This window comes from Leptonychotes weddellii, chromosome 6 (genome assembly GCF_054177405.1).
Source record: "Leptonychotes weddellii isolate Sample4059 chromosome 6, ASM5417740v2, whole genome shotgun sequence".
In the NCBI taxonomy this organism is placed as follows: domain Eukaryota; kingdom Metazoa; phylum Chordata; class Mammalia; order Carnivora; family Phocidae; genus Leptonychotes; species Leptonychotes weddellii.
Window position 1 is genome coordinate 32,209,802 of NC_138374.1, and position 10,697 is coordinate 32,220,498.

Below are 10,697 nucleotides of genomic sequence, written 5' to 3' on the forward strand. Positions count from 1 at the left end.
AGGATGTGGAAGAGAAGAACACTTTGAGGACTGCTACAATAGGGATAAACAATAATTAAAACTAAGAATGGATTTAAGGAATCTTGGGAGGACAAGAGGATATCATCCAGATCTGCACTGTCTAATATGGCCATTTGCTGAAGGGGGCTATGGAACACTTGAAATATGCTAATACAAACAGATATCTAGTAAGTGTAAAATATACAATTTGCAAAGACGTAGTATGAAAAAGAGTGAAGTAGTTTAGTTCAGCCAATGTCTATATTGATTAAATACTGAAATGGTAAATTTCTGGATATGCTGGGCTAAATAAAATACATTATTAAAAGTAAGTTTACCTCTTTATTTTGATTCTTTTTGATGTGGCTATTAGAAAATTTTAAATTACATATGTGGTTCGCATTATATTTCTCTTGGACAGAGCTGATCTAGACAGATGAAAACACATTTTCCTGAACTAGATCCAATACAGCACACAATCTTAGGAAAAAGAACAGAATTATTATTCTGATTCAGAACATCCGTACATCATTTTTGGAAGAAGGGATTTGTTGGAAAGGTAGTGAATTTAAATGTGGTATAAAATACTCTATAGACAAAGAATAAAAGATATCTGAATGAATAAAAACTGAGTGTCTTGCTTTGGTAATTTCTGATATATATATATATATATCAATACATATCTATATCGATACATACATCAATAAATATATCATAGCAATCTATACTTTGGGCCATATACCTCACTGAAATATATTTTTCAAATCCAAAAATAAATATTTCAACAAGTTAAGAGCTCCTAATATAATGCATAATGCATGTATCATTCAGTATCAATGAGTCCAGAAACTACCTATAATGCCTAGAAAAACCACTTTACAAAGAGTGTCTTCCTGTGGTATTGAGCAAAGGCTACTGTGTCAAAAGACAGGTGAACAAATGTACATTTATATGTTTTAAGTTAAAATAAAAAACATTTAAGATAGTCTGCTTTACCAACATTTAAGATAGTCTGCTTTACCAACATTTAAGATAGCCTGCTTTACCAACTTTTTCTAGAAACTGACCTAAATTACCAGGTAGGGCCATATCAGATGAGAGGCCTCAACTGTGTTTAGTCTACAAAGGAGACTATTTTAGGCCCTGTTACTGGGTAAAGATACTTTGTTTTTCTTTTTTATATGTTTTTTCAGGGTTCCCTATTAGGATGCTGGGTTATAAAATCAGAAGCGCTAACTTTGCTTGACAGCCTTCTTTTAAGATGTGAAAGTTAGCTACCTGCAAGGTGTGAACTTCCCTCCCAAACTAAGTAGCACCAGTCCAAGTGGAATTGCTTTCTTTAAGTGATATAAGCCACCTCTTTTATTTATTTATTTTTTTAAAGATTTTTTATTTATTTATTTGAGAGAGAGAGAATGAGAGACAGAGAGCATGAGAGGGAGGAGGGTCAGAGGGAGAAGCAGACTCCCTGCCGAGCAGGGAGCCCGATGCGGGACTTGATCCCGGGACTCCAGGATCATGACCTGAGCCGAAGGCAGTCGCCCAACCAACTGAGCCACCCAGGCGCCCCAAGCCACCTCTTTTAAAGGAGACTAGGAAATAAGAGTGTGGATTCTGAAACAAAATTCTGACACCAAAAAAGTCACAATGCAATTAATCTTATAAATTACTGAAAACTAACCCTACTTAATATAAAAGAAATGTTATTCCTGAAACAGAAAATTCAGTGTTCACTCATCAGGAAGGCACGGTGGTATAGGAGATTTTACTCACTTATTTTACAACATAGGAAGAGAAAAAAAACTGCATCAATAGATTATTGTTACACAGTAAAATACTACTTTTAAAATGTATGATTTGATGCAATCACAATTCCTCAACCAATTTGCTGTTCTTTAATAAAAACATGTGGATAAAAACCAAGTTAATTTGAAATAGAGCTTTCTTTAATGACTAGGCTCAGACTTCAGATAGACTTTTCAATTCAGTTGAATTAGTAAAATTTCAATAATTTCTATTTTTAAAAGGCATATTCGTCTACTACAATCATTCCCCAAAACATGTTTTTGACTGCTTACCAAAATGTCACTAAGTTACAAATATCAACTTAGGAACAACTAATTCTTCATATAAGGCTTAGCAGTCTAACATTTTTGCAATGCAAGAAGGAATCCTTCACCCATAAACTCATACTAGAAACAAAACAAAAACAGGAGAAAAAGTAGGGAAATCAAAGCTTCCCAGAGCTTTCTCAGCTCCACCCACTTCCTCACTTGTCTTCTGTTGATCTTTCTCTACTCTCTCTTCCTCAACTCAAACTAAAAATAAGCAAGTTAATTTGCAAACACTATGCCAAAATAACCTGCTACTCTGGCAGGATAACACTAGCTGTACCCCTTTTTTGAAGCTATTCTTTTCCTCTTCAAAAAGAAATTCATATGGACCCTGGCATACACCAGCCCTGAAGAGTTCAGAGAATGCGTAACGTCCTTTCATTCAGTGTGTTTGTGTGTGTGCACATGCATATGTACACAAACATGGTAGGAAAGGAGAAGGAAGATGGGGTGGTACAGGACTGGAAGCTTGATATAGAAGATTATGAAGGAAAGTACCAAAGCCACAGGACAGAATTAGAAAGGTGGGCTGGCTTACAAACAGCTTTCCAGCTACAGATGTTGGTTTGCAAATAACAATAACAACAACAACAATAATATCATCATCCAACATTTATTGAGTGCTCACTTTGTCCAGGCTCTTTCCTAAATGCTTTATGTGTATTAATTTAGTCTTCTCACTTACCTTATGAGGAGGGTTCAGTATCATACCCTGTATGCACTTTTGGAGGTTCCCTGGTTCACAACTTACAATGACCACTTTTCTCCAATTGTTACATACAAATTCCTTGTGTCCTAACATCCTGAATTAGTTATGAATGACAGAATAAGCAGGCAGCAACATAATGGCTATGCAGTCAAAAAAAAACCTGACAAACAGACTTTACAACCCACTCAAAATTAGAGACACCCTGGACATGTATTTATATAGCTATCACCCCTCCTTTTTATGTCTCAAGACCCTCAGATTATTTTTCTTTAATGAGATTGCTTTATTTTACATAGAAAATTCATTCCTCCATACCATCATTAAAACTGACACTATCAGATATCCTAGAACAGATTTTCTCCTTCATAATAGTTCCATCTCTGGTTAACAAAATTTTGAACAAACTTGTCACTAGACCACATCCTCTTTTCAAAAAAGAACAAATATTGCTATAGGTGCAGGTTCTTTGAACCACATTGCCCTGATCATAGATACAGTATACGGGAAGAGCATGGGTTTCTGAGCCAGAAACGTCTCAATTTTCAATGAAGCTCTGCTCCTTACTCGCCATTTTACCCTTTGGCAAGGAACAGGTAACCTCTCTGACTCATACTCCTTTTCTGTGAAATGAGAATACCTTCCTCACCATTGTAGTGGTTATTGTGATTGTTTTTGGTTGCAATCTGACTAAACAAGAGATACAGTGAAGATGCTTAGCATAGAGTACGTACTCAAATACTAGTTATTATTTATATTACTTATACATATTAAGCATATACATATATGATGCATTTTTATTATATCTGTGGTTTATTAATTGCACCATAACCTTGACTCTTTCCTGTCTCACCTCTTGTTTAGAACACAATGGACAAAGGGCATAAGAGTCTCCATGTATAAGATTGTTCCAAATACCTAGATGGGCAGGGTTTATGTGAGTTCACACACACATGTTTATTTGGAATGCTATTGGCTGGATTGCCTTCTGATGTAAACATTTTTCTCTGAGACAACTTGTCTGAAAACCAGAATCCTTTTCTGTATTAATCTTCCTTCTTTTCCATTCTGCTGTCTAATAAGGTTTCACATCATGTGTGTTCTTCCATCCCTTCCCGTTAATCACATGGCTACCACCTGAATGGATGCAACTGTTTATCTCGGGTACCAACTTCAAAGCTCCTTCTTTGCACTCTTCCTCCTCCCCCTCCCGGCTAACTACTGCTAATCACTACCATGGATTTCATTATGTCGCTCCTCTATTTAAGCAACTCCAGTGGCTTCCCACTAACCACAGGAAGAAAAAAAAAAAAGTCCATACTTCTCTGCCTAGTGATCTGGCTCCAGCCCCCAGGCAATCTTACTTACCTCCCACAAGTTCCCAGCACGGTTCCACTGGGTTCACTGTATTACTCCCTAATGCTTTTCCTTAAGCCTTGTTCATGTTGTTTTCCCCACTGGATTACTTATCCCACTTTCTTTTGCCCATCCAGATCCTATCATCCTTCAATGGCCAGCCAGCTTAAATAATTACCTTTACTTCAAGGCCTTTCTTCACAGTTCTGCACACATTGATTTCCTTTCTCTGGTCTCCTATAGCGCAAATTGTTTCTATGGCTCATTGTGACTTACACATACTGCTTTGCTTTGTTATGTTTCCATGTGTTAGCCTTGCTTCCTCTGAGGCAGGAATTTTCTTTAAGCCATGTTTTTGTGTTTTCTGTAGCATCGAGCACAAGGCTAAACATAATAGATGTTCAATAACTGGTAGTTACATTTTGGCTAGTGGCTTCACCAAGCTCATTTATACACACCTGACACGATGTATATGAACTTCTTGCTACTGACTTCCTGCCAAATCCTCTCCACAAACTTTATGCTTTCCCTCAAAACCCTCCCCTCAGCTTCCACCTACTTGACAAGTCTTCTGGCCTTCATTGTGGGCAAACTTCCCTTTGAAATCCTAAACTGATTTCCTCCACTTCCCTTCATCTCCCTGACTTAATTAAATCTAGCTCTTGCTTAAACCCATTTCATTCCTTGCTATCCTATCCTGTGGAGAACTTCCTCCCTTTTCCTGTTCACCTGATTTAAATGTTGAAGTAGACAGTCACACTCATCCTCACTTGCTACTATTATTTCTTCTTTTTTTAAAGATTTTATTTATTTATTTTATTTGAGAGAGAGAGAGAGCACAAGTGCTTGCGTGAGCTGCGGGAGAGAGAGGGAGACAGAGAATCTCAAGCGGACTCCACACTGAGTGTAGAGCCCCAGGCAGGGCTTGATCTCACAACCCTGAGATCATGACCTGAGCCGAAACCAAGAGTCGGACACTTAACCGACTGAGCCACTATTATTTCTGCTCTTCCTTTGACCATTTTCTTCTTCCCTACTCACCATTTTTTTTTCTAACTTCAGTATTATATCAGCAACTAATTTACAATAGTCTCCTCCACTCCAATTTGTCAACCTCAGTAAATTCAATGTTCACACCAGCACCCCTTTGTATCCATGTCCTGTTTCCAACTCCTTAGTCTCCTCAACTCTGTGGACTTGTGTCACCTCTCCACAGCAGCAAGGCCAAACCATGCACCCTGATGGTTTTCTGAGGTCTCTATCTTGAGCCTCTTGAGCATCTCTAATTAGAACCACTTTAACCAACATTTCTGTTCCCCCCACCACCCTTGATTTCTGCTGTGCCTCATTGACTTAATCCATAACTTTCACCAGTCCATTTCAAATGCTGCTCCATAAACTTGAAGAAATGTAGTTAAAACACAGATTTCATGGCACTCTTAATTTAGTACATAAAGCATGAATTTTCAATCTTAGCTATATCTGAGAATTTAAAAGTCTGAGTCCCATCCACAGAAATTGATTTAACTGGTTTGCAATTGAAATTGGACAATGATGGCTCTAAAAGTTCCCCAGGTGATTCTACTGTGCATCAAAATTTGAAAATCGGTGCTCTGAGGTGAGATCTGGGAATCAGGATTTTAACATGCTACCAGGGAAACTCTGGTCACTCAGGTTTGAGACCACTGTGTTAGGCACTTCCTGGCTAGAACAGACTTCCTTCACACTTAGGTGGTCTTAGGATCAATCACTTTTAGGGCTGCTTTTTCCAGCACCCTCAATCCCACCCCTGCATTTTTTTTTTTTTTAAAGATTTTGCTTATTTATTTGACAGAGAGAGACACAGTGAGAGAGTGAACACAAGCAGGGGGAGTGGGAGAGGGAGAAGCAGGTTTCGACGGAGCAGGGAGCCCAATGTGGGGCTTGATCCCAGGACCCTGGGATCATGACCTGAGCGGAAGGCAGACGCTTAACGACTGAGCCACCCAGGCGCCACGGTCCCTGCATATTTCTTTACACTTCCAGGCTATAGTCCCAACTCTTCAAGCTTACTTAGGGTCATCATGACTTGGCCTTCTATTTATTCTAGGGAGCTGTCCCTCTAAATTATTTCCAAACTCCCATAAAAATGTAATAGAATGATTTTTGGAAAAAGCCAATAATGTAGGGTTACATTGAGTCATAAACTCAGTCTACATAGAACTGTTCACCTGGGGCAAAAAGAATCACTAAAGTGGCCCAAAGAAAAAGTTATTGATGGCAGTCAGGTTCCTAAGCAAACCTCCAGAAGCTTCATCTAACCCACAGTGGAGGCTGAAAAACGACCAAACAGGCCACAAACTGTCTTTCCCTGTCCTTCCACACCAAGACCTTCCCCCACCTGCTGGTGAACTCAGATATCATCCCAGCTCTCCTGCCCTCTGGAGGACCAAACACGTATTTTCTTCAATTTTCTTTAATTCAAGGTTTTAAAAAATTTATTGGAACTCTATTCTAGTTTCACTAGTAGTAAAAGTCCATAATCCTTTATTCACACTTCTGAAATCCTATAAACTATTAGAACTGAAAAGTTTTTGTAACTCATATGGTGACAAAACATGTACCCGACCTGAACTCTGACAATCCAACCTGATCTGAACTATTTATACTTGTCTGACTTTACCTCTCTTAGTGAGAACACACATACATTTCACTGCAGAGCTACTGACATGCTTGATTATGAAGAACTGGCCAGGACCTCACTGTGGATATTATATATGACATATGTACTGAATTGCCTTTCTAAAATCTGAAAAACTCTGGATTCCAAAACTCTAAACTCCAAGGGTTTCGGGAAACAGTCCGTAGACCTGGGTCCATACTATATTAATTTCTCCAAGTTTTTATTCTGAATCTTCAATTTTTCAGTTACACTGAGATAAATATGTTTTGGGAAGGGTGCTCACTTGAGGACCTAAACCCATTCATATAACTGTTTCTTATAAGCATATGCATTCATTGTTTTAAACAACTGATTTAGGAATGAACTTTTATTTATCTTTTTTAAAGATTTTATTTATTTATTTGACAGAGAGAGACACAGCATGAGAAGGAACACAAGCAGGGGGAGTGGGAGAGGGAGCAGCAGGCTTCCCGCGGAGCAGGGCTTGATCCCAGGACCCTGTAATCATGACCTGAGCCGTAGGCAGACGCTTAACGATTGAGCCACCCAGGAGCCCTGGAATGAACTTTTAAAACACTGTCTTTTTGCAAGTTAAGAACATCCTGGATAAACTCTGACAGCCTAGGGTACCAACATAAGAACTGGGTCTGCAAGCAGTTGGGTGACAAATTCCTTCAAAGCATTTCCCAAAGTGATTCCTAACCGCACATAACTCCAATTTACCACTCAACTGTAGCTGTATTTTAATATGTGTGTCATTTTATTATTGTCCACACTTTGCTGCACTGATTTAATGATCAGAGACTGTTCTAACAATTTCCAGTTATCACAGTCCCTAGACATTTTTTAAAAACCTACAGAATCAAAACATTATTCCTAACACTTTAAAGAGTGAGCTATTTTAGTAACTTCTTAGTCATTTAAGAGGGAGGTTTTAAGAAATGAATTGCAAGTAGGAATAAAGAAAATGTATCATGTTCTCTAAACTTTTACTATTTTGTCAAGCACAGATGCATGACAAGTCATGGCCTTTAAACGTACCAAAGCAAACTTTCAAAAAGTATTTAAATGTTATATCAAATAAAATTCTCAAAAATCAGAGATTAATTTTTGTGTGTGTGCTCCAAAGTAACCAGAGTCATAACCACCAGTAAAAACAGGGAAGGGGGGGGGCTGTCCCATTACATCATCTGGCAATATGTAGTTTGAAGGCTTAGAGCGCTCTCCAAATAATCCTTAAGAAAATCCAGCTGGGAAATCATCCCTGTCAAGCTTAGATAACTTGAGTTTAAATAAAAGGTTAAAAAAGCTTCCCCACCTTACGTCACATGTCTGTACCATATGAAAAATAAAACCATCACTGAGGCATCTACCTCCCACTATCGTGACAGCAACGGAAAGGTCACAATTAAGTGGAACTCGCCGCACAGCCTGTTCAATCCGAGGGGGGAAGGGAAAGAAAAGCGAAGAGAAGGGGGGAAATCTCCGCGTCCCAAAGGCAGGCAGGCACCTCCGTGGAAAACCCACTCCCCTCTGCCTGACACCTTGCCCTCACCCAACAGATGATAACGTCGACTCCAAGATGCCGGTCATTTCTTTAGAGAAGGTGGGCCCCCCAAACCAGACAATAACCGAGAACAGGCAGCGGACGCGGCCACCCCAACATTTCCCGATTGTGGAAGGTGCAGCTCAAGTGTTCGCGGCTGTCCACGAGGCACACTTCCCCTTCCAGCCCGGGGAAGGACGGCCTGGGCGCATCTCCGCGGGAGGCCCCGGGGGTCACCGGGCGCCCCCTGCCTTCCCTCCCGACGCCCGCCGTCGGGGCGCCCCGCTGCCCCCGCCCGGCACCTACCGCAGCAGCTCCGGCGCCCGCCGACACGATGGGCGGCAGCTTCTCGCGCTCAGGCTCCTTCCCTTTCCTCTCGTCCGGAGCTGCCGCTGCCACCTCCGGCGGCGCGGCTGGCGAGGGCACCCGACCCGCTTCACTCATGTCGGGCCGGGCGGCGGGAGCGCGAGGCGGCGGCGGCGGCGGGGGCCGGGCTGCTGCTGGGGTTGGCGCTGCTGCCGCCGCGGCCGCGAGAGGGCTCTGGGCCGCCGCTTCCAACCGCCGCCGCCGCCGCCGCGCCGCCCCCGCGCCCGCGCTCGGCCCCGCGCGAGCCCGGATGCCCCGCCCTGCCGTCGCCCCCGCGCGCGCCCGGCCCTCGGCCGCCGCTCCCCGCAGCCCCCGCCCGCCTCTCGCCTCGGCCGCCCCCGCCCCACTCCGCGCTCGCGGGTGGCGGGTCCCGGCGCCCGCCGCTGCCAGCCTCGCCGCCCCCGAGGTCTGGGAGAGGAGGCGCCGCAGCCGACGCCGGGCGGCCATGTTTGCCGACTGTCGCCAGACACGGCGAGGAGGGGTCTGCACTAGAGGGTCTTGACTGAGGGGACAAGGCGAGGCCTGCAGAGGGTCGGGCCGGGAGTGAGAGCGCCCGAGTGGCGCTAGTTAGAGCGGGGCGGGCGCGGCAACATCCCCTGCACGGACGGCCCTGGCCTGGGGCGTCCAGACCCCTGGGACTGGGCTGGTGGCCTTTTCGCCCCTAGCGCCCGCTAAACCGTCTGCCTTGGGGTCACTGCTTGTCCCTGCCATCCCTGCTCGCCCGCCTGCTCCAGGAGAGGCGGTCTCGAGCCTGCGCATCCTCAGGCGACAGCCTTGCCTTTCTTAGCCGACCGATTCTTTCCAGATGCCTGAGAGCCCCCACCTACAAAGGAAAAACCTGGGGGTGGGGGGAAGTGAGACGTCGTGGGCTCCACCTTCTCCACCACAAGGCTGGACGGCCAGGCCACACTTTCCATTCCTGTTCCTTTCGTCCCCCCTTTGACTGCCAAATCCGCCTCTCCCTTCCCGTCCCCACGCGCCTACACCTCGCTCTCTCCCTGCATCTCTTTCCTGCCTCCTATCCTTGCTTTGTTCCTTTCCTTTTATAAGTTACAGATGGACGGACTCATACTCCGCTGTTGCTCAGACTCATATTCCTTAATGTCAGATCATTAATATGGGTAAGAACTTTCAAACTGAAGAGGAAAGCTTTTAATCATAATATTAACACCACCCCCCACCCCACCCCGCCAAGCCACACAGACAATTTCCTTTCCTTTCTTGTCGCCCCCTCCTTTTCCTTTTCTCAGTCTACTGGAGCAGTGGAGACACCTGCAGATCTAAGAGAAGGGAGAGAGTAGGAACGCGCTGTATCGCCTATTAAAAATAGGGAATTTCTCGACATTCAAGATTTCTAGGCTGTGGTTTTGTTATTTTATTTGAGGTTGAGTGAATTTTCAGATCGAGGATACCCAGATCCAAATGTAAGAACCAAAAATATATCTGAAACAAAGCCGAAGATGATGTTTGGGTTATCTGTTGTTTTACATAATTCAGAATTATTAAAGTGCACGGTGAGATGAGGTTGCATGTTTTTCAAACCCAGAATTTGTAGCAAGCAGATCTGAAGCAACCAATGTAATGAATATAACAATAGTGTTCAGTTAATTTCTGTTATAAATTCTGACTTTCATTTATAGAAAAGCTTTCTAGTTTTAATATAGTTGCTGTCATCACCTATTTAAATGCTAATTAGTAAAAGGTATGGAGTAAGTGCCATATAGTCAGGAAAAAGTATTTCTGTGCTAAATAGCCTTGGAGGGAAATGATGTATACAGACATTACTTTGAAGCCTTCTTCTTTCTATTTTTCTTGAATTCTTTTTCAGGATTTTCTTTCCTTCTTAAACCTCTGAAATACTCATCCTAGAGAGAGGAACCTACAATCACATCCTACTTTTAGCAGGTCAGCTTGCTGATCTTTTGATATGGCAACAACTCAAATGTT

General features: G+C 42.9%; 1 protein-coding gene across 6 annotated transcripts in view; it reads right to left on the bottom strand.

Moving 5' to 3' along the window:
* The window catches only part of HECTD2 (HECT domain E3 ubiquitin protein ligase 2), a 72,932-nt gene extending 64,064 nt beyond the window's left edge, over positions 1 to 8,868 (bottom strand). For all 6 annotated transcript variants that reach the window (XR_014146249.1, XM_081823847.1, XM_081823846.1 and 3 more), the window contains exon 1: positions 8,691 to 8,868. Coding sequence is in view for 5 of the 6 variants with exons in the window: in XM_081823847.1 (XP_081679973.1) it covers positions 8,691 to 8,828 (138 nt within the window). In the remaining variant the exon portion in view is untranslated. The remainder of the gene's footprint in view (positions 1 to 8,690) is intronic.
* Positions 8,869 to 10,697: the final 1,829 nt, after the last annotated feature.